This window comes from Saccopteryx leptura, chromosome 1, assembly GCF_036850995.1.
Source record: "Saccopteryx leptura isolate mSacLep1 chromosome 1, mSacLep1_pri_phased_curated, whole genome shotgun sequence".
Taxonomy (NCBI): Eukaryota; Metazoa; Chordata; class Mammalia; order Chiroptera; family Emballonuridae; genus Saccopteryx; species Saccopteryx leptura.
In genome coordinates, this window is record NC_089503.1 from 285,618,213 (window position 1) to 285,646,113 (window position 27,901).

General features: G+C 41.5%; 1 protein-coding gene and 1 pseudogene across 1 annotated transcript in view; both read left to right on the forward strand.

Annotated features, from left to right (window-relative positions):
• PLBD1 (phospholipase B domain containing 1) overlaps positions 1 to 27,901 on the forward strand; it is a 69,632-nt gene that overhangs the window by 36,645 nt on the left and 5,086 nt on the right. The window contains exons 5-10 of the mRNA XM_066355348.1: positions 3,854 to 3,994; positions 4,536 to 4,680; positions 22,276 to 22,476; positions 22,586 to 22,726; positions 25,539 to 25,724; positions 26,969 to 27,075. Coding sequence (XP_066211445.1) covers positions 3,854 to 3,994; positions 4,536 to 4,680; positions 22,276 to 22,476; positions 22,586 to 22,726; positions 25,539 to 25,724; positions 26,969 to 27,075 — 921 coding nt within the window. The remainder of the gene's footprint in view (positions 1 to 3,853; positions 3,995 to 4,535; positions 4,681 to 22,275; positions 22,477 to 22,585; positions 22,727 to 25,538; positions 25,725 to 26,968; positions 27,076 to 27,901) is intronic.
• LOC136389340 (large ribosomal subunit protein eL20 pseudogene) lies at positions 726 to 1,319 on the forward strand (annotated as a pseudogene).

A 27,901-nucleotide genomic window follows, 5' to 3' on the forward strand; every position in this document is an offset into this window, starting at 1 on the left:
ATGAAATTATGTAGATCTTGTTGGTAGGACATATATGTGTATATAGATATATATATCTCCACATGCATACATACATACAAACATGTACACATATACTAGATAAAAATATACAAAGAGACAGTTCACAGAAAAGTAATGCAAACAATTGTAAATCGTATGAGCTCAGCTTTGCTCATAGATTAGAAAAACAAATTAAACCATGTGAGTCATACTTTTTCACTTGTAAGTTTGGGGAAAGTTCTGAAGTATGAAAGCATACTCTGTTTGTAAGGTTGTGGGGGAAAAGGAACTTTCCTAAAATACCAGGAAGAATATGTAGTGATATATCTCTAGACAGGAATTTTGACTCTCTGTACCAAAATCACAAACTCATTTACCCTTCCACCCAGTAATCCCACTTCCAGGATTATCATAAAGGTTCATTGGCAAAAATACAAGCCTATTCATTGCAGATAATTTGTAACAGCAAAAGATTTAGAATAGCCACACACACACACATAAATAGAAGACTAGCTGCATAAATGATGTAGCTGCAGACAGGAATGAGGTAGATCTCCATATCTTGTTATGGAGTGACTTCCGGGATCACTCAGTGTAAAAAATGCAGACACTGTCTATCCTGTGCTACCTTTTACATAAGAAATAGAGGTGAGTGGGTAGGTGGGTTGTTGGGTAGGTAGGTAGATAGATAGATAGAGAGATAGAAAGATAGAAGGATAGAGTGAGACAGTATGAAGGCCTCGGGCACGCTGCGAGAGTACAAGGTGGTAGGGCGCTGCCTGCCCACCCCCAAGTGCCACACACCACCCCTCTACTGCATGCGCATCTTTGCACCTAACCATGTTGTTGCCAAGTCCCGCTTCTGGTACTTTGTGTCTCAACTGAAGAAGATGAAGAAATCTTCAGGGGAAATTGTCTACTGTGGCCAGGCGTTTGAAAAATCCCCTCTTCGGGTGAAGAACTTTGGTATCTGGCTGCGCTACGACTCCCGCAGTGGCACCCACAACATGTATCGGGAATACCGGGACCTGACCACTGCAGGCGCCGTCACCCAGTGCTACCGAGACATGGGGGCCCGACATTGTGCCTGCGCCCACTCAATCCAGATCATGAAGGTGGAGGAGATTGCAGCCAGCAAGTGCCGCCGACCAGCAGTCAAGCAGTTCCATGACTCCAAGATCAAGTTCCCACTGCCTCACCGGGTCCTTTGTCTCCAGCACAAGCCATGCTTCACCACCAAGAGGCCCAACACCTTCTTTTAGATGCAGGACCTCTCAGTCCCCTGGTCTGCTCAAATAAACACCTTGGGAAAACTAAAAAAAAAAAAAAAAAAAAAAAAAAAAAAGAGCCCTGGCCGGTTGGCTCAGCGGTAGAGCGTCGGCCTAGCGTGCGGAGGACCCGGGTTCGATTCCCGGCCAGGGCACACAGGAGAAGCGCCCATTTGCTTCTCCACCACTCCGCCGCACTTTCCTCTCTGTCTCTCTCTTCCCCTCCCGCAGCCAAGGCTCCATTGGAGCAAAGATGGCCCGGGCGCTGGGGATGGCTCTGTGACCTCTGCCTCAGGCGCTAGAGTGGCTCTGGTAGCAACATGGCGACGCCCAGGATGGGCAGAGCATCGCCCCCTGGCGGGCAGAGCGTCGCCCCTGGTGGGCGTGCCGGGTGGATCCCGGTCGGGCGCATGGGGGAGTCTGTCTGACTGTCTCTCCCTGTTTCCAGCTTCAGAAAAATGAAAAAAAAAAAAAAAAAAAAAAAGAAAATAAAAAGAAAGATAGAAGGATAGATAGACAAATTTACTTATCTTTTCAAGAAGAAACAACAATCAAAGAATAAACCAAAAATTAAAAAATAAGTGATTACTTATAAAAGGAAGAAGAAAAGAAAGTGGAGAGGACAGAGTTGAAAGCTACATTCCTCTGAATGTAACTTGCTTTATACATTTGACTTTGGAACCAGGTAAATGCTGTTCATAACTATAGAGCAACGTTTAATCACAGAGAAGAAACGCAATCCCTGAAATCTAAAAACAATTTGACACAAACATATTTATCTATCGAGCTTGTGGTATAACCACACAAAGAGCAGTTATTGCCAGTGACTTTAAAACAGTCATTCTGCATCTCCTTAGTGGGACAGGTCCTAAGGACAAGAAGGATCACCAAAACCAAAAACAAAACAAAACAACCTTAAACTAATATCAGTAATCTTAATAATAATGGTATTGTTATTTTGAAATTTGATAGAGTACAATAAATAGGATAGAGAAAATAAGTAAAGACACGGTGAGCAAAAGTAAGTTAACAACTGTGAGTACTCAAAACAGAGGTTATTCTTTTTTGTTTGTTTGTATTTTTCCGAAGTGAGAAGTGGGGGGCGGCAGACAGACTCCCGCATGTGCTGGGCCGGAATCCACCTGGCATGCCCACTAGGGGGCGATGCTCGGCCCATCTGGGGCATTGCTCCGCTGCAACCAGAGCCATTCTAGCGCCTGAGGCAGAGGCCATGGAGCCATCCTCAGCGCCCCAGCCAACTGCTCCAATGGAGCCTTGGCTGTGGGAGAGGAAGAGAGAGATAGAAAGAGATAGAGAAGGAAGAGAGGGGGAAGGGTGGAGAAGCAGATGGGCGCTTCTCCTGTGTGCCCTGGTCAGGAATTGAACCCGGGACATCCACACTGGCCAGGGCCACAGAGGTTATTCTTGTATTATTATTTATTAAAAGTTGTACCATTTTCCATACAAACAACTGTAAACCTTTTGCCCCACTGTGTATGTTGGATCTCAAGATTTTCAGTAGAAGGAAAATCAATGAAATAAAGACTAGTTTTACAGTTAATTAATTAGTTTGGGGTTTTTTGTTTTTATTTTTGATTAAAATGTCTTTGGTGCGGGTCCTCCCACCACCTGTACCTGAAAACCACTTTGTATGTGGATGCCCAGCCCTGGGCTGCTCTGATGGATTGAATCTTGCTGAAGTCATGCTTATCTAGTTAGCAAAGTTCTCGTTCAAGTCTGACAACTGCTCCAGGGTTAACGCTGTCTGAGTCAATCAGTCCTGACGCACTATCAAAATCAAAAGCATCTTAGTTGAAAGTGATTCTTAAAGAGGGTGATTTCCCTCTTGAGGGTATTTGGCAGTGCCTGGAGCCATGTGTGGTTGTCAAAACTGGGAGGTGCTACTGATATCTAGTGGCCAGAGGCCAAGCTGCAGTTACACATCCTACAACGCACAGCTTCCACAAGAAGGAATTGTTTGGCCCAACATACCACGAGTGCTGAGACTGAGAAAACCTGAAGAGGCATGCTGTTGTAGCGGAATCTCCCCAAGTCTGTGGATATTAAAACATGCTAGGCCCTGGCCGGTTGGCTCAGCGGTAGAGCGTCGGCCTGGCGTGCGGGGGACCCGGGTTCGATTTCCGGCCAGGGCACATAGGAGAAGCGCCCATTTGCTTCTCCACCCCCCCCTCCTTCCTCTCTGTCTCTCTCTTCCCTTCCCGCAGCCAAAGCTCCATTGGAGCAAGGATGGCCCGGGCGCTGGGGATGGCTCCTTGGCCTCTGCCCCAGGCGCTAGAGTGGCTGTGGTCGCGGCAGAGCGACGCCCCCTGGTGGGCGTGCCGGGTGGATCCCAGTCGGGCGCACGAGGGCATCTGTCTGATTGTCTCTCCCGGTTTCCAGCTTCAGAAAGATACAAAAAAAAAAAAAAAATGCTAAAAATTACTTTATCAATTACAATAAAATCTAGTGTATCTGTTATGTTAGGAGTCCTTTACAAAGGAATAACGCAATGAATCCCTAACAAGAGACACAATAGATGACATCTCACTGTCACAAGTCAGCGTTAAGTGCATTCTCTTCCCCAGCCCATGACCCTGTTCCAGGTCCAGTTCCTGAATGCTGTTGGGGACCTGTTGGATCTGATTCCTTCACTTTCACCCACAAAAAACTTCAGCCTGAACTTTTTTAAGAGATGGGACATGGGACACTGCTCTGCTCTTATTAAGGTGAGACTCACAGCAGCCTTTATCTTTTTTCTGGTTCCGGACCACACCCAAGTGTGGGAACACTTGATTTTTCCATATGACACCTAAGTATGGCAACTTCTCCTCTCCCCGGCTAAGGTTATAGATCAGCGCACGGGTTCCTGTATGGTAGACGTTAAGAACTAGAAGGAACTGATAGAGGGAATTGGATGTACATGATGTTACTTCTGGTTCTTCCATCATTCTTCCCATGCTGTATCACCTGCCACTCCCACTTTCTAGAATCTTCGATTTTGCATGTTAGGATAGAGTCTATCTGTTTTGTGCACATTAAAGATTAATTTCCTGATAATAAATAAGCACTAGACACCTGAATTGATACAACCTCTGTACGCTTACTTCACTTGTGGTTGGTTATCTATATATATATATCGTCCTATTAAACTTAACTTCACTGAAGTAAGTGTGTTGATTTGCGTCCCAGTGTTAATCATGTCTGATATATATTGATATATCCCTTGTAGTCAGTGATTGCCAATATTCGCTGTGATTCTGGCTATAGGTTCTTCCTGGATTTGAGAACATCTATTTTGCTCACTCAAGCTGGTACACGTATGCAGCCATGCTCAGGATATATAAACACTGGGACTTCAACATCAAAGATGAAGACACCAGCAGTAGTCGCCTCTCTTTCAGCAGTTACCCAGGTAAATAACTTTAAAGGGACATCCAAGTACTCTGAGTACTGTTTCAGGATGAAACCCTGGTGATTCAGCATAACTGGAATGGGAAAAGTGGTTAGTAAGAATTAATTACATTTAATTTTCAAAATGCTTTTTGAAGAAATATGCTCTGATGCTTTTTTAAATAGGATGACATAAACTTAGTTAATAGAGTTGTCAAAAATTCACTTCAACGAATGCAGCCAAGCTATTTAATTAAGTACAAGCCACTTTCCTATGCCTTGCTGTGGAAGCAAAGATGAGCAAGACAGGTCCTGCCCCTAGTTTCTCCTTGAGGGCCTGTTTGTTTCTCTTATTCGCTGCTATATCCACAGCACCTAACCTAAGGTGCAGCACCTAGTACTTAATGCGTTTTTGCTGAATGAATGAATGAATGAATGAATGAACCTGGAAGCTTATAAATGTTACACCAACAAGATAAATACAATACAGATAAGAATGACATTGTCATTGGGTACTGTGTATGCTACAGAAAGAGGGAGAGCTCATATCAGACTGTTGGGGAAAGCAAAGAGAGGTTGTCATTTGCAATGAACCGCAAACGATGACTAGGACTGGAGCAGGTGCAGATGGATGAAAAGGAGAGTTTCTACAGGGGAGAGGTTGCACACTCCTATGCCCAAAAAAAGACAGGCAGATGGTGCAGATGAAGAAAGGGGGACAGTAAAAAAATGGAAGTGGAAACAACTATAGCAAACACATGACACATTGAAAGGAGGCCAACTGGTCAGCTCCCACTGACCGTTGTCATGAACCATGTGGAGATCAGTGTTTCTAGATCCTCCACTGTGTGAACCCAGGAAACCATGTCTGCTAGCTAGAATTGCCCCCTCAGTGGGAGGTTTGCAGCCTCTTTAGGAGAAACATAATGAGCAAAGGCAAGGAGGAAATTTTTAGCAAATACCTGAGAGTCTAAGGAGGATGTGATGTGGGCACTTTTGGCTTTTAATTACATATCTGTAACTTAAAGGGTGGTTATACCAATCACCTGGCATACCTATCGATCATTTTCACAGTATTTTGCCCCCTCTGGCACTATTGCTCCTGATAGTATTAACTCCACCTTATTGGGAATGCTGACAAAGGGCATAACTCATTATTTTTCTGTCCTGTAACTTGACCTTTATCGTGAGACTATTTTGATTTCATCTTTGTCATAATTTGCTTAATTGTTTTAGTATTGAGAGGGTCCGGGGGACTCCTTGCTCTGTGCCTTGATTCTTTTGTGTTCCTTCAGACCAAAATTTAAGGATAACAAGAGACTGAGACCCATCAAATATTCTTACTCATTCTCTTGTTTATGATAAATGCAATGTTCAAATGTTACATGCACTGCTTTGAAATCTCTGGAGAATAGTGTTTGTCTGTATTCTTAACAGTCCTGGATCCCAAAGGTACTGATAAGGAAGGACATGAGGGGTTTCCTATGAAACTCATGACTGTTAACATTGTACCCTTTCAGAATAAATAGATACATAGATAATAGAAATTTTTAGAGCAATTAAACTGAAACAGAACAAGAGTTAGTTTTTTTCTTTTTATCCCAATATGTTTTAACAGGAGCCAATGGAGCAATGTGGTTCTTGTTTTCTCTAACTAGACAGCTTTTTTCTCAACATTGTACATGAATTACATGTAGACTCTTATTTATATAACAAAGAGTTGATTGAGGGAACTGCCACACCAGACTCATCCATTAGGTATGAAACTAAGCTTTGCCACAAACGTCATGCTGTGGGAGCTGTTGATCCCAGAGCAAAATTGGATGGCTTGTTTGTTTTTCTTTGGCGGAGGAGTGCCATGGTAGATTAAGTGAATTAGAAGTGGGGCGTTAGTTTCGTATTGAAGGCGGCAGGACCTGGAGGCTCTTCATGATATGGACAAGGATATTAAGAGTTGCTTAGTTGGGGCCTAGCTGGGTAGCTCTGTTGGTTGGAGCATCATCCTGATATAAGAATCAATAAAGGCATAAATAAGTGGAAAAACAAATGGATGTTTTTCTTTCTCTCTAAACTTAAGCAATACAATTTTAAAAACAATAAAAGAATTGCTGAGTCATAAAAGACATATTAAGTCATGAAACATTCGAGACTTGGCTGAGGCTCATGTTAAAGCAATGATAACTGGGGTGGAGCAGATACCATCATACAAACGTGTGGTTCACTGAAGATCTTGTGTGTACCTGCCCATGCTTAATGCACTGTGACCCTCCTGCCAAATTCTGACCACCAAAATGACTGCCATGAAAAACTCTCAAACTTCAAGACATGATGGCCTTTCTCTTGAGGTTTCCAAAAGGAGAAATGTGGAGCATGGACAGCTGTTAAAACTGTTCCTCAACATTTGAAGTCCAACTGTTTTATTCCGGTGAATTTGCTTTCTTATTTGTAAAATCAGGTGAATATAATGTTTACTTCATATAGTTGTAAACATTATATAATGTATTCATTCGTCAACAATTTTCTGTTACATTGCTGTGCTAGGCAAAATATTTACAATGGAGAACAAGACATATAATTTCTACTTTAACAAAATTTGCATTCTGGTAAAAAATAGAGACAAATAAAAAAGCAATGATAATAAAGTGTGATTTGTGCAATAAATTATAGGAAAGACTAGTTTGGGGATGTTGAGATAGACTCTGAGAGAAAGTAAATTTTAAGTCGAGGCACAAAAGACAAGTATAAATTAGCCAGATCCTTGGGGAAGTAGGGTGCTAGAATGTTCTGTGTGGAACAAACAGCATGTATAAAGGCCTGTAGGTAAAGAGAAGTGTGAGCAAGGCCAAAGAGAGAGAATGAAGGGCAATACAAGACCATTAAAGTAGCAAGTAGTGGTGGCATTAATAGATCCGGCCCATGGAAGGAAGACCAGCAAGGCTGCCAGCAGAACATTAGAAGGCTGCTACAGTGATTCAGGCGGCTCAAACCACATGTTTTATAGAAGGTCCATCAATGGATGGATGGAGGATTGATGTCTATGTTGAAGCAGAAAACAAAATGTCAAAAGTGACTGCTGAATTACTGTAGCACATCCTCACTTTCGGTGTGCTCCTTTTGTCCCAGCCTGAGGGGTCAGTTCCCATAAGAATGACCAGAAGAGTGCTTTTAGAATTGTTCTCCAGCACAGGAGGCTAGGGGGAACAGAGGTAATCCTTCACTACACATTCATCAGTACTACAAAAGGGTTACAGTGCCCAGCACACCCAGATTCATCTCACACTCTGTGTGCACTGGAGCCCCAGCTGACTTCATACAAACAAAGGTGGTAAAGTCAAGGAAGTGCATTAATGAAATAACCCCCATCTTACTCTAGAAAAGATTAAGTGATTTGGTAGCTCCCTAAGCTCAGTATTTTTTAGTCTGTTGTTTTTTTAAAAATTATTTTGACTTATTGATATTAAAGAGAGAGGAAGGGAAAGAGAGAGAAACATTGATTTGTTGTTCCACTTACTTGTGTATTTATTGATTGATTCTTATATGTGCCCTGACCAAGGATCAACCCATAGCCTTGGGGTCTCAGGACTACACTCTTAACTGAGCTACCAGGCCAGAGCTAGTCTGTTTTTTAAAAACAGAGTAGGAATTTTTTTTCGCCTGAAGATGCTAACATGACATGTCCTGAGGACGTCAAAAGCATACCAGGTGCTGATAATCTCCGCACCACCCTTAAGCACATGCAGTGAGTTCCCAGCTTCAAAGTGCCTTCCTCAAAATTCCCTGAGTCCCCACCCAGCATGCTGAGACAGGCAGACTGGGAGTACTGGGGCACCTGACCCTGACCTGTGTCTCAGGTATATCTGATTCAGGATGCACCTTTCCAGAAATTTTCTGAGTATCTTTCCAATGCCCAAGACCAGCCAGCATGGTAGCGCCACTCAGGTGAGGCCAAGCACAGATAGGACTCCTGTGGGTCCTGATCCCCATATCTCTCATTTGGGGGAGCTTTTTTCCTCTGCCCACACCCACAGGCAAGTTCAGCGAGATGCCATGGGAGCTCTGGGACGCAAGCCTATGAGGCAGTCCCGTGAGTAGATCCTTTAAGTGGCCCTCGGAGTATATTTTCTACATCACTGACTGGCAGGATGTTAGTAACAGGATGAGTTTGAGTGACTCTCTTGTCAGACACAGCACGTGTCTGGGCTCTCAGCTATTGAGGGCCATGCTTACCCTTGGGCTTCAGCACATGGGGACCTCGCTTCACAATACAAATGGGCCTTTCAACAGATCCAATGCCTTTAGTTAATGAGTTGGCTTCCCATGGTCACAGGCCAGTCTTGCACTGCTTGGATAGTCCTTGTGCGGCTGGGACTACTCCTCTGGCTCTGCCACCCGCTTCTCCCCTAATCGTGCCCACGGGGGTTGGGAGGGCGTGGGAAAGGTGGCACTGTGGAAAGAGATCACCTTCTCGGAATGCAAGGTTTCAGCTGAAGGAGTCCAAGGGCAGAGCTGGAAAATATGCTGATCTATGTGTATGCAATAAAATTCTGAGTTTAACTTTATTGACCGTAAATAAATTATCATTCTCATTTCTCTTTACAGTCTGAGTAAGACTTGAATTTGCTGTCATCATTAACAAATCACAGTAAAGGTCTTTGAAAGAGTCTCTAGGAAGCAGCCAGAACCCTCAGGTGGTGAGATAGATATTGCAGAGTCATTAAGTAAATGGTGTTAGGGAACTGCAGAGGCAAAGAAAACCATGCTTTTCGATACAAAGCAGATTACAGAATCATGGCTTTGTGAGTAATAACAGTATTGCTACCTCTTTTGATGGTGGGAGATATAAAATTATACAAGAACAATGCATTTGATAACAAATAACAGAGAGATGGCACCTGGACACTATAAAGAATCTTCACATGTGCTGATTAGTCAAATACATTTATATTCTACCCAGTATTCTAAATCTTCATTGATAAATCACTATCTCACTTGGGTTCATGGATTTTGGAATACATTTCTTTTTTTTTAATTATTTTTATTTATTTATTCATTTTAGAGATGAGAGAGAGAGAGAGAGAGAGAAGAGGGGGAGGAGCAGGAAGCATCAACTCCCATATGTGCCTTGACCAGGCAAGCCCAGGGTTTTGAACCAGCGACCTCAGCGTTCCAGGTCGATGCTTGATCCACTGCGCCACCACCAGTCAGGCTGGAATACATTTCTTAATCTAATTGTTTATATAGGCAGAGGCCCTGGGAGACATAGTTGCCTGAAGCTCTGAAAACTCTTAGGAAGGTGGCCCTAGATAACCTTGTTCTGGAAGTTTTCCATCCCTCACAAGGGTTTTAATAGTCATGGTCTATTTTACCTAACTGATAAGGCTGAAGAAGATAAAAAAAAACCACATTAACCCTACCTCAGGACACTGTACACAGCCAAGTGTTGATTTGGCTATGCAAGTCAAGAGCTAAGATAGTAAGTAAGACATGGAGAGAAATTCCATAGGGAATGACTGCACTGAAAAGGTAGTGAATGCCACTATATGAAGACTCTTAATACAAAGGTCTACTGAATTAAATTGCATGGAATCTTTAAATCAATTCAGAGAAATTCAGTGTCACTAATACTCAGTCTACCAATCCATGAATATAATCTCTAACTATTTAGATATTCTTTTATTTGAGCAGTATTTTATGGTTTTTAGTATATGGGTTTTGCATACCTTTAATTCATTTGAACTCTTAATAATTTTTAATGCTCCTATAATCCAAATTTATCTTTCACTTCCTTTTTTAATTGTTTATAGCTTGTATATATGCATTAGTTATCTAATGCTATATAACAGGTCACCCCAAAAGTTGCTTGAAAAAACTATAATCATTTAGTATGTCATAGTTTCTGTGGATCAGGAATTTAGATAGTGCACAGTGAGGATGGCATGTCTCTTCTTCACTATATCTGGGTCTCCAGTTGAAAATTCACAATCTGAAGGACTGGATTCTCTGTAACTTAACGGAAGCTGAAAGCTTAACTTCCAAGGTGACTCACATGGTTGAAAAGGTGGGCTAGCAAATTGGACCTCTCCACAGGACTGCTTGATTATCCCCATGATAAAGTGCCCAGCTTTCCCCCCAGACCAAGTGATCCAAAAGAACAAAGCAGAAACAGCAATGCCTATTATGACCTAGTCTCAGAAGTCATACTGTCACTTCCACCACATTCTATTCATTAGAAGCACATTATTATGATCAGCCCACAGTCAAAAAATTTGTGGAAATATAACAATCACCACAATATAGAAATATATTTATTGTACATTTACTTTGTTCTCCTGAGAACCTTCTAAATTCATCTATCAGTTCTAATAGATTTCCTATAAATTTCTTGAGATTTTTCTATGTGCATAATTGTGCCATCTCTGCATAAAGAAAATTTCACTTCTTTCCTGTGTGTCTTTGATTTCTTGCATGATTGCACTGGATAAGATCTGCAGGACAATGTAGACTAGCAGGGAATGATAATCCTTGCCTGGTTTCTGATCTTAAGAGAAAAGTATTAAGTATTTCAACACTAAGTATGATGTTTGTTGTAGAATTTTTGTAGATCCCCTTTGAAGATCACTTTTCTTCCTACTTAATGTTTTTTTTAATCATGAATGAATGTTGCATTTTGTGAAATTCTTTCTCTGCTTCTATTAAAGTGATCATATAATATAATTTTTCTCCTTTATTAATATGATGAATTTCATTGATCAATCTTCAGATGTCAAATCAACCTGGCATTCCTGGAATAACCTCCACTTAGTCATAATATATTAACTAAAATTTTTTTTTGTTCACTTACTGCTATTTTGTTAAGGAGTTTTTTCATCTTTATTCATGAGAGATATTGATTTGTGGGGTTTTTTCTTGCAATAATTTTGGCATCAGGGTAAACTTGTTCTTAATTATCTGAATTTGGAATTACTTTTTTTTTAATTTTTAATTTATTTATTCATTTTAGAGAGGGGGGGGGAGAGATAGAGAGAGAGAGAAGGGGGAGGAGCAGGAAGCATCAACTCCCATATGTGCCCTGACCAGGCAAGCCAGGGTTTTGAACCGGCAACCTCAGTGTTTCCAGGTTGACGCTTTATCCATTGCACCACCACAGGTCAGGCTGGAATTACTTTTTTCTTCTATGTTTTCTGAAATGTTTGTGTGTGACTGGTATTATTTTTTTCTTAAATGTTTAATATAATTTACCAATTAAGCCATCTAGACATAGAATTTTGTTTTTTGGGAAAGTTTTTAATTATTCCATTATTTTAATGATATAGGACTATTTAAGTTTTCTAATTCTTCCTGAGTCAATTTTGAAAATTTGTGTCTTTCAAGGAATTTTTCCATTTTTTCTAAGCAATCATGTTTATTGACAAAGTTATTTATAATAGATTTATTAACCTTTTAATGACTGCAGGGTCTATAGTTTTTTATTTTTTAATTTTATTGGGGTATTATTGGTTAATAAAGTTATATAGGTTTCAGGTGTACAATTTATAATACATCATCTGTATATTGTATTGTGTGTTCACCTCAAGTCAAGTCTCCTAATGTAGTTGTTTATTTTTTAAAAATTCTTTTTAAGTTGATTTTTAGAGAAGAAAAGAGGAAGAGAAGGAAAGAGAAAGAAAGAGGGATAGAAGATGAGACATTCATTGGTTGATTCTTGTATGAACCTTGACTGAAGATTGCACCCACAACCTTGGCATATCAGGATAACACTAATTAACTGAGCTACCTGGCCAAGGCAATAAATATCTTTAGCAAAAACTTCTCACTAATAATCAACTTTAGGTGTTTTTTTGTGTGTTTATTCTATTTTGGATTTGTTGAGTTTATAAGATCTGTAAATCAATTTTTCCTAAAATTTAGGAATTTTCAGCAGTTATAGCTTCAAATATTTTTTCTATCCCCTTTCCTCTCTCTTCTCTCTCTCTCTCTGGGATTCTAATTTCGTATATGTCAGAATGCTTAATCTTATCCCACAAGACTTTGGGGCTTTGTTAATTTTTCTTCTATCTTTTTTGTCTTTCTCTAGTCTTCTTTACATTGGATAATTTCATTGATTTATTTCAAGTTTACTGATTCTTTCTTGTGCCATCTCAAATTATATAAAACCATCCAGTAAAATTTTTATTTCAGTTATTGTACTTTTCAAGGTCTAAAGTTTTTATTTTGTTCTTTCTTTAGTTTCCCTTTCTCTGTTAATATTCTCTCTGGTAACTTAATACCATATTTTCCATTTCTGAACTGTTTGGCGTTAAAGTATTTGCCTGCTAAATCCAATATCTAAGCCTACTTGGAGACAGTTTCTATTAATTTTTTTCTTTTTCTTTTTAGTGTGAGTCATGTTTTCTTGTTTCTTTTTCATGTCTAATAATTTTTGGTTGTAAATTGGACAATGAAGATTCATACATTATAGTGACTATAGACTTTGTTTTTCTGAGGATTGTTGGTATTTTGTTATAGTAGGTAACTACTTTGCTTGTATTCAGAGTTCAAAATATATTTCCCATGCAGTGTGCAGCAGCTAATGTTTTGTTTTACTTCTGGACGCTGTTTTTTCAACCTGGTGCTTTGGAGATTGCCCCTGCACCTAGTTTAGTAGACAGCCAAGTACAAATTTTGGCAGAGTTTAACGTATTTTAGAGCTAACTCTTTCTGTGGTATACTTGTTTTCAAAGTTTCCTCTAAATTTCCATTTGTTCTTCCAGCTTTGAATTTTGTCTTTTGACAGTTGAGCAAGCTGAGCTATATATGAGTTGGGGATGAGCCTCTATCAAAGTTGTAGCAAACTCGCATATCTCAGCGGGAACAATTACAAAGCTCTTACACAGTGGCAGATTTAATGGCAGGAGCACCAGGCATGCGCCCTGGGCCTCGACTTCTGAAGGGCCTCACAAAATCCCAAGTTTACATCTTTTTCCTAGTGACACCAAGTTTGGTTTCATATGTGCAATTTTAACATTAATAGTACATAATATTTATTTATTTTAAAATATGGTTAACTTGTATTTGCATTTTCCCTGTCTCTCTTTTTTTAAGGGGTCCAATATTTTCTTCTATGCCTAGGGCCTCCATTGACTTTAATCTGCCTCTGGTCTTACAAGGGTAAATCTCACTGCTTTCTGTTTTTACTACAGAATTCTTGGCCTCTCTCACATTCTTTCGTAGTTAGTAGTCAGTCAACAAAGAATTGGAAATTTATGTTCAGATTTTGAATCACTGCTATTCTGCAGTTTTCTCTTGCTCCCCCAGAGTTCCCACTTAAATCCTCAGCTGTTCTGCAGCACTGAACTCCGACATCTGCCACCTCAAGTCTTTACGGTTATAGTTTTCCACCACCAGAGCTAGGGAAAAGGGGTAGGAAGTACATTTATTTAAGCAAGGAAGCCACATACTTATAATCTTTTTTTAAAATTGAATTTATTGGAGTGACATTGGTTAATAAAATTATATAAGTTTCAGGTGTACCATTCCATAATACACCATCTGTATACTGCACTGTAATGTTCACCACCTCAAGTCCCCTTCCATCTCCCACACACTCATTCCTAACTAATACTACCAGTGTTCAGTTTCTCCCTGCCTTTGGTCACTTTCTAGTACTCCCATCTATTTGTTTTAAATAATTTTATACAGTGGTTATAATTTCTATTTGTGGGAGAAATCATCCAATTTCTTTGTGCTGGCATTATTGGAAAACTCAGCTTTTGTATGAGCATTTTTATTGCCATTTAGAATTTTTTACTCAAATGCTTTCCATACTAACAAAAGGTATCGTAAGAGCTCCTCTTAGAAACCATCGCTAACTTTCAGGCTGAGTAAGCGATCCTTCCTTTGAGCTTCCCTAGTACCCTGTGCCTAATTTCTTCCAAGCCTATATGCCATATTCATGTCCACTTCCCCTGGTCCAGCGCAGAGCATTGCACATTGTAATCATTGAAGAAATATTAAGGAGAAAAGGAGGAAAGGAAGGAAGGAAAAAAGGAAATGGGAAGAAAAAAGGAAAAGAAGGAGACAGGCAGTCGGATCATGGGTGACCCGCTCGCTCTGATGAGGACATGAGGAACTGGAAGGGGAAAGAGGGGAAACAGTGAAAGGCATCATTGTCTGTCACAACCTCACTGTTTTCTACTCATGCTGCCTTCCCTTCTCTCCCTTTGATTTGAAAACAAGTCTAAAATGTTCAATAATAGCCATCAAGGCCTATGAGACTCAGACTTATCTGTTCAGCACAAGAGTGGGTCCTTGAAGCTAATTCTTTGTAGTCACACTGATTATAAATGACATGAATCGAACCGAACTAATTTTATGGAAATTAGGCAGCACCCAAGTTTTAAATCAATTACTGTAAACTTGTTTGTGCTCACTTGTTACTGAAACTAAAAGAAAAAGCAAACCTAATATTTGTTTAGTTCCTGGTACTGTGACTGACTGACACCTCACTAAACAATGGGAAATAATATATCGTTTAATTTTCATTAAAAAAAAACCTAACCAGGAGGGTATTGTATATACATTTTTCAAATAAAGAAACAAGTTCATAGAAGTTAAATAGCAAGCTCAAAATCATACTGCCGAGAGGTTGGGGGCTGGGATCAAACACAATATAACTATAAAGCTTTTTTTCCCCCCGGAAGTGGTTTAGTTTGCATTTAAGTTAAATGATTAAAAAAGCCATGAACTCAAAGGCACACCAGGTGGGTGGAGCTTTTGCAAGGGAACAAAAGCTATAACTTATTCAGTGTTTTAATTGAGGATTCCAGTAATGAAGATCCATTTGAGACCCAGGCTTCAAGCGTACTGTCTGTTAGCGAGGCTTTCCCGGACGCACGTGGTGTGTTTCACCAAGCATGCCCACGCTGCTCCTTTGCGTTACATCCAGACATCACCTCACCTCCTCCACACAGATATACTCAGCTAGGAAACTGAAAATTTCCCGTGGAGCTTGCTAAAAATGCAGATTCCTAAGTGTTATCTGTAGAAATTCTTATTCAGCTTATCTAGACCGGGGCATTTGTAACAAGGGTCCTGGGTGATTGTAACATCCTTTCCAACTCCAGCAGCCCTCCTGGTCCGGGTAGCAAAGACTTTGCTCAGCCTTTTCCTGTTGGAAGTTCAAATACTTGAAAGTAGGTGCACAGGAAGATGAAAAAATAGTCTCCTTCGTAATCCATAATGTTATTACTTTCATAGGTTATAAAAGTGCCTATGGATGTTGTAAACATTTTAATGTACTATTACTCTTAATTAATTTCACATTACTTCTTTTATCTTAGATACTTTAGACATAAAGCTGAAATATGTACAATCTGTAAATTAGTAACATGCCAAGATTCATGTCTTCCACCTTTAAAAAATAGAACCAAGGGAGGAAAAGAAATAAGAGTAAACTAGAGGACTTATTCCAAAGGATTATAGATAGATTTCATAGCAATTAATTTCCTGCTTTCTTAAGTATCTTTTTATCGTTCTCTGTGTCCTCTTTGGCACCATCCCAGGTCACTAATAACTCGGCCAGGGCACACCTGCCTGATCATCTTTCCCCACCTAGCTCAGGAAGCTTCTTCTTTTCTATCTTTCCAGAAATCCCACATTATTTTCCATACTTTTCTTGATTAACTGGTCATAAGGTGATTTTCTCCTACTCCACCCTGTCTAAACATGCAACTCCTCATGACTCACTCTCTGCTAATTGCTTCTACTGCTCCACCATGTGTGTCATGGCCACTTACATGACTACGTATCTGTTCCCAAGATATTTGTCAGGCATATGGCATAGTGGGAAAGGAATGTGTTGAGTTTTGGTCTTAGATTTATTTCTGATAATGTTGTTTATTAGCTTTAGATAGCTAAATATATATTTATGTATTTTAAGTGAGAAGAGGGGAGATAGGTAGAGAGACAGACTCCCTCATGCACCCCGACCGGGATCTACCCGGCAACCCCTGTCTGGGGTCAATGCACGAATCAACCAAGCTTATCCTCAGCACCTGAGGCCAACGCTCAGACCAATCAAGCCACTGGCTGCAAAAGGGGAACAGAGAGAGAGTGGGGGGAGATAGTCACTTCTCACATGTACCCTGACCAGGCATCTGCATGCCAGGCTGATGCTCTATACACTGAGCAAACCGGCCAGGGCCTAAATAAATGTTTCTAAATAGCTCATCAAACAATGGTATCCATCCATCCAGAGCAAGGTAAAGCTGGTGCACAATAAATGTTGGTCACCACCACCCTCTTCTTTAGATTTGACAGTGGTTTACTGAGCACCGACTATGTGTTAGCTTTTTATTCTTTGGGCTGGAGTGAACAAGACAGAAAAACTCCCTCTCCTGATGGAGCTTACATGCTATGGAAGAAATAGAAAATAGTAAATAAATAATATAAGTAAATAAGATAATTTATTATTTATCAAAACAAATTTCATTTTGATGTGGATAATAACAGAATGTTGAATATACACCCATCTTCTTTATATTTATTTCATATAACCTTGGAGAGTCCTGCTGTTTCTTGTAGTGGACCACTGCAGGGTATGCAGACACCACAGCTTGGGCTTCATGTGCTTGAATACATAATAGCATGAATCCTCCATTGATCACCTTCCTACAGCAGGATTAAGGAGAATTGTCTTCAATAAATACTTATTGATTGAAGAATAATCATTGGAAAGAGAAGTGTGGATTGATTGGCAGGGAGATAAGCAAATAAATGGCATCCTAGAAGGCGGGATTAGGCATCCTAATCCATTCATTATAGAGCAGCTGAAATAAATGGCTGTAGGATTTCATATCCTGGGATAACAGGGCGCCACAGGCTTTCTTTTCTTAGAGTGAGAAAGCAGAAGGTTCTCCTGATGCCGACAGCAATGTCAGAACAGGGTTCTGGTGGAAACACGGAGGAAAGCAGAGGTGGGCAGGGATGGCGGTCTGGGCCTTTTAAAAAAGCTCCCAGGGGAATTCTGATCTAGTCTCTGGGCTGGAACCATTGCACAGTGCTTGGGGTCAAGTAGGTGTTTCAGAAACATTTATTGACTGACTGTCAGACCGGCTTAGAGAAAATCAGACAGCCCACCACAGGTTGGTGCTTTCCACAGGTCTAAGAGGTGGTATGTTTCTCTTCTACAGTGGGAAGAAGTTGAGCGGAAAGAAGAGTATGATGCAAAGTTACTTTGTTTTTTTTCTTTTTTAAAAACAGGAAAGAAAGAACAGAGAGTTCCCAAAGTGTCCCATCCCTCTGTATTAAAATCAAAGGTCAGCAAGACATTTTAAAACAATGTTGTATAATTGGATTACTATCGTGTATATTAGCTATTAAACTTTGTGGCTGGAAACATTATGTGATTATTATTGCTTCTGGGTCCACAGGATCACTAAGTGGTTCTTTCTAGAGAATTAAATTGGCACATTTCCTGCATCTGTGGTTGGCTGTAGGTGGGGTGGGCAGCTCTACTGCTCTTGAATGAACTCCCTTGCACATTCGGGGGTTGGCTGGCAAGAGGCTGGCCTTGGCTGCGGTGACTGGTCCTTCCCTCTGTGGTCTCTCGTTCTGGAGACCAGGCTAGAGCAAGCTGTTTACAGGGCGGTAACACGGTTACAATAGAGTGAGTAGAAGTGTGCAAGTCTTGAGGCCTAGACTCGAGAACGAGCACGTTCTGTTGGATAGAGGAAGTTCTAAATTCAGCCCAGATTTAAAAGATGGGGAAACAGATGACACTTCTTGATGGAGATGCTGCAAAGTCACATTGCAGCATCTCACGTATTACAATCCATTCATTTCCTACCATTCATGTTCATGGTTGCGGGTGGCTGGAGCCAATCACAGCTGTCCTCCGGGACAACACCAAATTTTTATTGGATAATGGATAAGGGAGCAGTGAAGAAATGCAGCTCAGCTGTTCTTGCAGTTATGATCCGTACTGCTGACCCTGCTTTGTACTGTATCTTATGTCTTTGGTCAGTGCTGAATCTACTCTTTTGGAAGAAAGAAGTGTGTTTGGAGCTTTGGAGCAGTTAGTGCATGAGGTGTGCCAATGGGTACATTTTAAATGTACTTCATAGGCTGATAAGGGTAAACATTTCTGGGTGGTACTGAGCAATAAATGGCCTCAGAGGGTAGTTGATTCAAGTGTTTTTCTATTGTTAAAGTCTTTTTGTGTGTGTGTGGCAGAGACAGAGAGAGTCAGAGAGAGGGACAGATAGGGACAGACAGACAGGAAGAGAGAGAGATGAGAAACATCAATTCTTTGTTGTGGCTCCTTAGTTGTTCATTGACTGATTTCTCATATGTGCCTTGACCGGGGGGCTACAGCAGACCGAGTGACCCCTTGCTCTAGCCCAGGGGTCGGGAATCTATGGCTCGTGAGCCAGATGTGGCTCTTTTGATGGCTGCATCTGGCTCACAGACAAATATTTAATAAAAAAAAAAATGTTAAAAATATAAAACATTCTCATGTATTACAATCCATTCATTTCCTACCGCTCATGTTCATGGTTGCAGGGGGCTGGAGCCAATCACAGCTGTCCTCTGGGACAACACCAAATTTTTATTGGATAATGTGTGATGTACACGGGTCATTGTATGACTCTTATGGAATTACATTTTAAAATATGTGGCATTCATGACTCTCTCAGCCAAAAAGATTCCTGACCCCTGCTCTAGCCAGTGACCTTGGGTCTAAGCTGGTGAGCTTTGCTCAAACTAGATGAGCCCGCGCTCAAGCTGGCGACCTTGGGGTCTCGAACCTGGGTCCTCCACATACCAGTCCAACGCTCTATCCACTGCGCCACCTCCTGGTCAGGCTTGTTAAAGTTTTGAAGTGTGATTTATTAACTAGAAGAATTCCCTTTAACTTCTTAATTAAATTAAGCAAGAAGTTTACTATGAAATGTTATTTGCAGGGTGGCTTTTATCTGGAACTGTTTCACTTCCTCCTAATCTAAGATTGTTTACCATCCAACAGAAACAGACTGATAGAAAGAACAGACTGATGGTGGCCAGAGAGGTGGGGTTGGGCCGCTGGGTGAGGAAGGTGAAGGGATTGAGAAGTACAGATTGGTAGTTACAAATAGTCATGGGGATGTGAAGCACAGCATAGGGAATATAGTCAGTAATTTTGTAATAACTATGTATGGTGCCAGGTGGGTACTGGAAATATCGGAAAACTTTGTAAAGTATATGATTGTCTAACTGCTCTGGTGTACATCTGAAATTAGTACAAAATAATACTGAATGTAAACTGCAATTGAAAAACATTTAATAAGAAAAAATAAAATAATTACCTTCTAAAACTGTCAATGACAGATTGAAAGAAGAATACAATTGTATATGGTCAAAGGATATCTGTTTCTCACAATGCAGTGTGTTTCAGGCTTTTGTCCCTTCTCTGGGCCTTCCCCTTTTTAAAAATTTTAAACAGTATACTACAGAATTGCACTCCTTGACTAGAGGGTTTAAAAGCCACTTCATCCTCTTTTTTCTAGAACTCTAGGTGGCCTATAACTTTCCATCTTTAGAAAGCAGTCTGGCTCTTGAATGACAGACTACTTCTTACATGTTAGTATTATTCACTTAAACTATTAAAGAACGCCTGCCCTCTTGTGTCTGTAGAGACTGCTACAATAAGGAGTGAATTAGCAAGTTTATCATGCCAGAAACACAGCATTCCACCCTACAGGGATTTTCTACTGGAGAGCTTCCTCAGGCACGGCTGCCGAGTACGGCCATATAACTTAAACACTGCAGAACAACCCCAGCCCAAGAGGTGAATGAATGGTCACTGAAATTTATCCACACTTTGCTTGTCAAGCTATGTGTCCTATGTCCAGGCTGGACCTTCCCAGAGGGGGTTGCCCATTGAAATATCATTCCAGGGTGCCTGCCATCTGCACCGCCTAGAGTGTGCAACCTTCTCTCCTTTATACCAACTTCTGTACAGTCTTGTGGAGGTTCATGAGTCAGTTGTAGACTGCTCTTAACATGCCACTTTCCTACTCAGAAATTAAAATTAGACGCTTAGAGCTGAATGATAGCGCTTAGTCCCAGGTTATCAGAGGAAAGTATCAAGGAACTGAGAGGCAAAGTGAGATGCGCCAGATTGGTTAGGGAGGCCTTCTGACTCCCAGGCCATACTCGGAAGTCTTACTTTCAGCTTCGATGATCCCTGTACTTGACCCACACTACCTGTCCAGGTGCTTGTCGAGTGAATGAGTGAATGACTATCCAACTATATTTTCTAATGTTTTTTGCCCCCACGTCCCCGAACTTCCACTCTCTTATGCCATGTCTATTCCTACCATCCACCTTTGTTCATATTATTGCTCCTACCTGTAATGCTCACTGCTCTCTACCTGGTCAACACAGTCCAGGTCTACTTCCTCCATAAAGCGCTCCTCCTCCAGACTTAGTGGAAAGAGCACGGGCCTGGATCAAGGGCCTGCACCCGGGGTCTGCCAGGAGGTGGCTCTTGGATCTTGAATAGAGGCCCTCTCCCCTCTGAGCCTCATCTTACTCTTCGCAATTACAAGAGCGCCAGACTACATTGCTCAGTGTGTGGCATGCACAGTGCTGGTCAGGTGGTATTAAGTGGTTCACGGACAGGCATTTTTGGCAAGTTAGTAGAAAGGAATTTGTTTAAATGTATTAATTTGGGAGAAAAAAAAAACCCAAAACATTAAACCCACATACAATTCCTTAGATATTATATGTGACAAGGCTAGATATTTCAAGTTTGAAAAGAGAGTTGATTTAAGGACAAATATTAAGTAAACAATAGTGCAGATATAATCAGAGGTGACAAAAGTGATAAGGTGGTGATTAAGTGCTGGAAGTTTGTGAAGCCCCAGAGGAACTCATCACTCACCACATCGGACGGTCGCCGGGGCCTTCTCTCACGTGAGTTTGTTAGCGTGATGGTGTGCCCGCACTGTCCTCGCTCCGTGCTACAGCTGGGTCTGATGTTCCTTGATCGTCACCACACTCATCACAGTATCAAGCCCAAAATAGGTCTTTAAAAAGGACTTACGGCTTCACTGATTTTCCTGTGTTGCCTTCATCATTTATAAAAGGCATGGATCCAGAGTATCAATATCCTAAACTACAAAACCATGTTCACTTTGATCAATGTAGATTTTTTTGTGTTTATAAAAATCATTTAGACTCATTACTTAAAATATGGAAAACACACAAAAAAAGTAGAGAGAGAGAGAGAAAAGAAGGCACCCGTATTCGAACCCTGCTCCGATCTCTAACTGGAAGTTGTCCTGCAAAACCCTAGCAAGTGGGGATCTATCTCTGTTCGGCATTTTGGGAAATTGGAATATTCATGATTTAATATATTTTTTTGTCACCCAAATTATAAAATAAAAAAATTTCAATGGTGAATCCAGGAATGGGGGTCCACTGGCACCCTTAGAAGCAGCAGAGGTGAGCCTGGAGAGAATACCGCAGGTCCAGGACGGTAATCACAACGATACGCTTTGCAAAATGCATCGTGTATGCAAAGCTCTGTGCTAATAGTGATGGATCAGTATTCCAGGTAGACGTGTGCTGATTTGCCTATTTGTCTTTCCTGTAGGGTTTTTAGAGTCTCTCGACGACTTTTACATTCTTAGCAGTGGTTTGGTATTGCTGCAGACTACAAACAGCGTTTATAATAAAACCCTACTAAAGCTCATCACACCCCAGTCTCTCCTGGCCTGGCAGAGAGTCCGTGTGGCCAATATGATGGCCAGGGATGGCAGGCAGTGGGCAGAGATATTTTCAAAATACAACTCCGGTAAGTGGCCCGACAGAGTAACTTTCAGGTACCTATAGATGTTTTAGATTTCGAGTTAACCAGTAAAGCCACACCCATGCCCTGCTTCGTGCCTCTCCCGCTATTTCAGGCACCTATAACAATCAGTACATGGTTCTGGACCTGAAGAAGGTGAAGCTGAGACGCAGCCTCGACACAGGCACCCTGTACATTGTGGAGCAGATTCCTTCATATGTGGCGTGTTCTGAACAAACTGATGTACTCCGCAAAGGTACCTTCTGCATGCCAGGAGTCGGGAGCATGAGTCTGTGTGTGTGAGTATACGGCGGGGACCGTGTGTTGTGTGAGTGTATGACATAGGAGTGTGTCCTGGGGAGGAAAGGATGGGAACGCCATCGCGAGTTACACTGGGACAGAATCCAGGTTCTGAGCACTGTGTAAAGCCAGAGAAACATGTAACACCAGCACGTCAGGCTCTGAAGTAGACTGGGACAGAGCTGGGCACTCACCATCTTCTACTTCCATGGCTCACATAGTACCCTCTCTCCTGGGTGCCAGAGTTAAGCTTCCAGTTCAATTCAGCCACGATTCATGGAGGGCTACACTGGCCCAGGGACTAGGAAAGCGCAATGCAGGTACAGCACCCCTGAGCTTCAGGGACTCATGGGCTGTAGGGGAGCAAGGCCCAGGGGGCAGCCGTTACAGAGCCGGGAAACTAGAGATGGGTGATGAGCTCTGGTTTAACCAGAGGTTTCCCAAAGCCCAGCGGTGAAACCGAAGGGACTGTCACCAGTGGGAGGGCTCAGGGAAAGTGGGTCTGGGGGAGGAGAATGCAGCCCAGACACGGACGCCCAGGCTCTGCAGCCACGCTGCCTCAGTTTGAATTTCTGCTTCTCAAGATCTCAGCAAACTCTCCCCTCTCTCCAACTCTCACCTTCTTCATCCATAAAACACGACAGTAATGGGACAGGTCCACAGTCACTGGTAAATCTGAATTCTCAAAACCTCGAAATCTAAGAGCGAAAGGCTTTTTATTTCGTTGGGGGTTTTTGTTTGTTTTCTGGTTTTAGTCCTTGCTCACTTGATAGCAAACTATGACTTGATCTGAACTCATTTGGTAGCAAGAACTAACTTGAACTATTTATATCTTTATCTCCTCTTCTCTAGAGAGACTGTTTATACACTAAACTACAGAAATATCTGTATCTTTTGAGTAAAAGGTGCTTGTATAATATAAGCACTCCATTGCTGTTCTAAAATCTGAAAAAGCCCTGAATATACAAGGTCTCTGGCTTGAGCAATATGTCAGTGGCTCAGCTGGAGCCCCTTGGTCAAGTCACATATGAGAAGCAATGAATGAACAACTAAAGTGCCACAACTATGAATTGATGCTTCTCATCTCTCTCCCTTCCTGTCTGTCCCTGTCTCTCTCTCTCTCAAAGAATTAAAAAAAAAAAAAAAAAAAAGCCCTAAATTCTGAAACACATTTGGCCCTCAAGAGTTTTTAGATCTGGGGGTGTAGACCTTCACAATTGAACAGGGTGTAAAGCTAATTGAGAAAATTCTTGTAAATTCTTGAGCATATTGCTGGCTTTATTGGCACACACAGTAAGTGCTCACTGAATATTTGTAAAATAAATAAAAGTGAAGATGATGTTTGAGTGGAGGTTGAAAGGCCCAAAATTTGACAAGTGAAAATGAAAAACTGGTGTGACTGAGAAACTATTGGCTCAAGACAGCTAACGGGAAGGTTGTGAAGTGAGAGCTAGGTGGTCAGCAGAAAACATCAGCCTTGTGTATGTTGCTAAGCAGTTTAGCCTTTATCTTTTAGCACGTGGAAGTTTCTGAGAAGGAAGAATATAGACTGGAGGTCAGAGAGAAGAGAGTTAGGAAACAATTGAAATAGATGGGCTGATCGATGAGTGGGAACAGAACCACGATAAGTTATGGACCCTGGGAGAGGGGCCACAGCATGGTCCTCAGTTCCCTAGGTCTCCAAATCAATTTGTAATGACACCTGGAGTGAGCCATCTCAGCAGGAATGGCTCACACTGACAGTGTACTTAATATATTTACATAAAACAGAATTAAGGTGGAAACTTCAATTGCCAAGCAGATCAGATACTAGCAAGTAGTAGACCTACTTCCTTTTCCAAGAGGAAAATTCACCTGAGAAGTCAAGTCATTTGGTGGTTTCTAGGTTAGCATGGCAATTCATAGTCTGACCTTGAAGGCTTGTCCATTGTCAGCTAGGAACCTGATAACAACGGCGTGCCTTCAGAGAGATTTCTGAGTGGTGGAGATGTCCCTATGTTGACTGTCCCCTAGCAATAACCCAGGCCACTATAATTTGGGATGTTCCTGAAATGTTGATTTTACTACAGCTGGGTTACATGTTTGACGCTTAGTGACTGGTGGCCTTGGCACACTACCAAGTTTTGAGTGAAGCTGAGATTTGATGAATAGAGTCAATGCAGTTGAAAGCCTACTGGAACCTTAAAGATCATCTCCAACCCCCTCATGTTATGAACTCTCCTTTTTCCTCCCACTGCTGAAAAAAAAAACCAGTCACAACAACAAAAAGAGGTTAACTGCCTAAGACCTCATCGTTCAGCCTGGAGCCTAGCGTTCAGGCTTTCTGACTGTGCCACCGTGTCCTTCCACTTTCCCGTGCCTGGCACCTGGTGTCTTTCCTGTCAGGATCACAGTACGAAACCACCTTTTGTATTTCATTACTCAAATCCACTGAAATGAGCTCCCCAGACCACTTTGTGTTATACTTCATTTTGATCTATAAACACTAAGGTTATTTTCTGGTTAATAGATTGCTTTAAGAATTTTGGGTGAAAAACAAAAAGTTTTGGTGCTCTTTTCCTCCTAATGAAATAATCTAGAGGTATACCAATTCTGTAAATTACAAGGAGCAGTTTGACTGCCAGGTTCACAAAGTTTTATATTCTATATAATATCATTTTGTAATTACCTACCTGTGCCAGGTTTCAAAAGAAATCGTCATTAATAACATTTCTTTTGTTCCTTCTTTTTCCTTTTCTTTCTCCCTCATTCCCACCCTTCCAAATCAGGATACTGGCCCTCCTACAACATTCCTTTCCATGAAAAAGTCTACAATTGGAGTGGCTATCCAATGTTAGTTCAGGAATTGGGTTTGGACTACTCTTATGATCTCGCTCCACGAGCTAAAATCTTCCGGCGTGACCAAGGGAGTGTGACTGATATGGCATCCATGAAACGTATCATGCGATACAACAGTACGTAGCACATATCTCAAAAATCATTCTTCAGCCTGACCTGTGGTGGCGCAGTGGATAAAGCATCAACCTGGAATGCTGAGGCCACCGGTTCAAAACCCTGGGCTTGCCTGGTCAAGGCACATATGGGAGTTGATGCTCCCTGCTCCTCCCTTCTTCTCTCTCTACTCTCTAAAAATGAGTTAATAAAAATTTTTTTTAAATCATTCTTCAAAACCCCTTTACTTCCTCATGGATAAAGAATCCATGTAAGTTTATCATCTCTGTACTATTACAAATTATGAGAAGTTATTGAATCAAATATTTAGTATTCAATTAATACTATACATATTTCATACACAAATCAAATTTTGTCCCCCTTTATATAATGTCAGGGAGAAGAGTCTACAGATTTTTTAACTGAAAAAATTGTATGTGAAATAAATTAGAAATGACCCATATGGGGATTTTTTTTTTTTTTTTTTTTTTTGGTATTTTTCTTAAGTTGGAAACGGGGAGGCAGTCAGACAGACTCCCGCATGCGCCCGACCGGGATCCACCCGGCATGCCCACCAGGGGGCGATGCTCCGCCCATCTGGGGCATTGCTCTGTTGCAACCAGAGCCATTCTAGTGCCTGAAGCAGAGGCCATGGAGCCATCCTCAGCACCCGGGCCAACTTTGCTCCAATGGACCTTGGCTGTGGGAGGGGAAGAGAGAAACAGAGAGGAAGGAGAGGGGGAGGGGTGGAGAAGCAGATGGGCACTTCTCCTGTGTGCCCTGGCTGGGAATCGAATCTGGGACTCCTGCACACCAGGCCGACACTCTACCACTGAGCCAACCAGCCAGGGCCAGAATTTTCTTAATTACCACCCCTCCTCCACCAAAGACAGTTTCCTTTCCAAGGACAAAAAAAACCCCAACAAAACAAAAATTATTCATAATTACTTTATTTTTGATGAACACTAATCAGTCAAATATGTTTATTCCATTGAAAAATTGGTGCACATTTATCCTGTTAATGTCTCTTCCATCCACTCTTCATTGTGCAAGGATCTGGAGAGCAGGCGGGGCCTGGGGCAGGGAACTTAGTCGTCCCTTCATAGTACAAGCCCAAGGACACTTCCGATCCTGCCAGCAGGCTGGGCTGTGGAGGCTTGGGGATATATACTGAGTACCTAGGCTTTAACAGGTCCAAAAAGCTTATTGTGGAACACTGTTATCTCAGAATAGCCAGTACTTACTCTTGTCCCCATCTGTTTCCTAGATTATAAGAAGGATCCTTACAGTAGGGGCGACCCATGCAATACCATCTGTTGCCGTGAGGACCTGAACCCACATGACCCAAGTCCTGGAGGTTGCTATGATACAAAGGTAACAGACTACTGGCATTTATTATTTATTTATTTATTTATTTATTTATTTTACAGGGACAGAAAGAGAGAGGGATAGGCAGGGACAGACAGGAACGAAGAGACGAGAAGCATCAATCATCAGTTTTTCGTTGTGACATCTTAGTTGTTCATTGATTGCTTTCTCATATGTGCCTTGACTGCGGGCCTTCAGCAGACGGAGTAACCCCTTGCTCAAGCCAGCGACCTTGGGTCCAAGCTGGTGAGCTTTTTGCTCAAGCCAGATGAGCTTGCGCTCAAGCTGGCAACCTCGGGGTCTCGAACCTGGATCTTCTGCATCCCAGTCCGACGCTCTATCCACTGCGCCACCACCTGGTCAGACCAGACTACTGGCTTTTAAATTTCATTTCCACCAGCACCTACACCTGTTCAAAGGCATAGCTGCAAAGGTTTTGGTGGCATAAATCACAGTTTCTAATCATTTACTCAAGTCAGGTTTCAGCTTTTTCAGATAACCTGCTGACAGGTGCCATCACCTAACTTGAAGTCCCTGCTCTGCCACTTAATCACATAATATGCTTGTTTCCTCATCTGTAAAATGGAAATAACAGTAATTGTCTCATAGGGTTGTTGTGAAGAATAAACATTTAATACCTATAGAATGTTTAGTACAGTATTTTGTGGGTTATTTGAAATGTACCCAGTGATGATGGTGGTGGTGATAATGTCAATGTTTAAGTTTTACCAGGCTGGCCCAAAGTCCAAAGAACATATCATTGAGAGCAGTGTGACTTTACATTAAATAGAAATTTAATTTAGCTGAAGGTATAGGTAGTTACACCATGGAA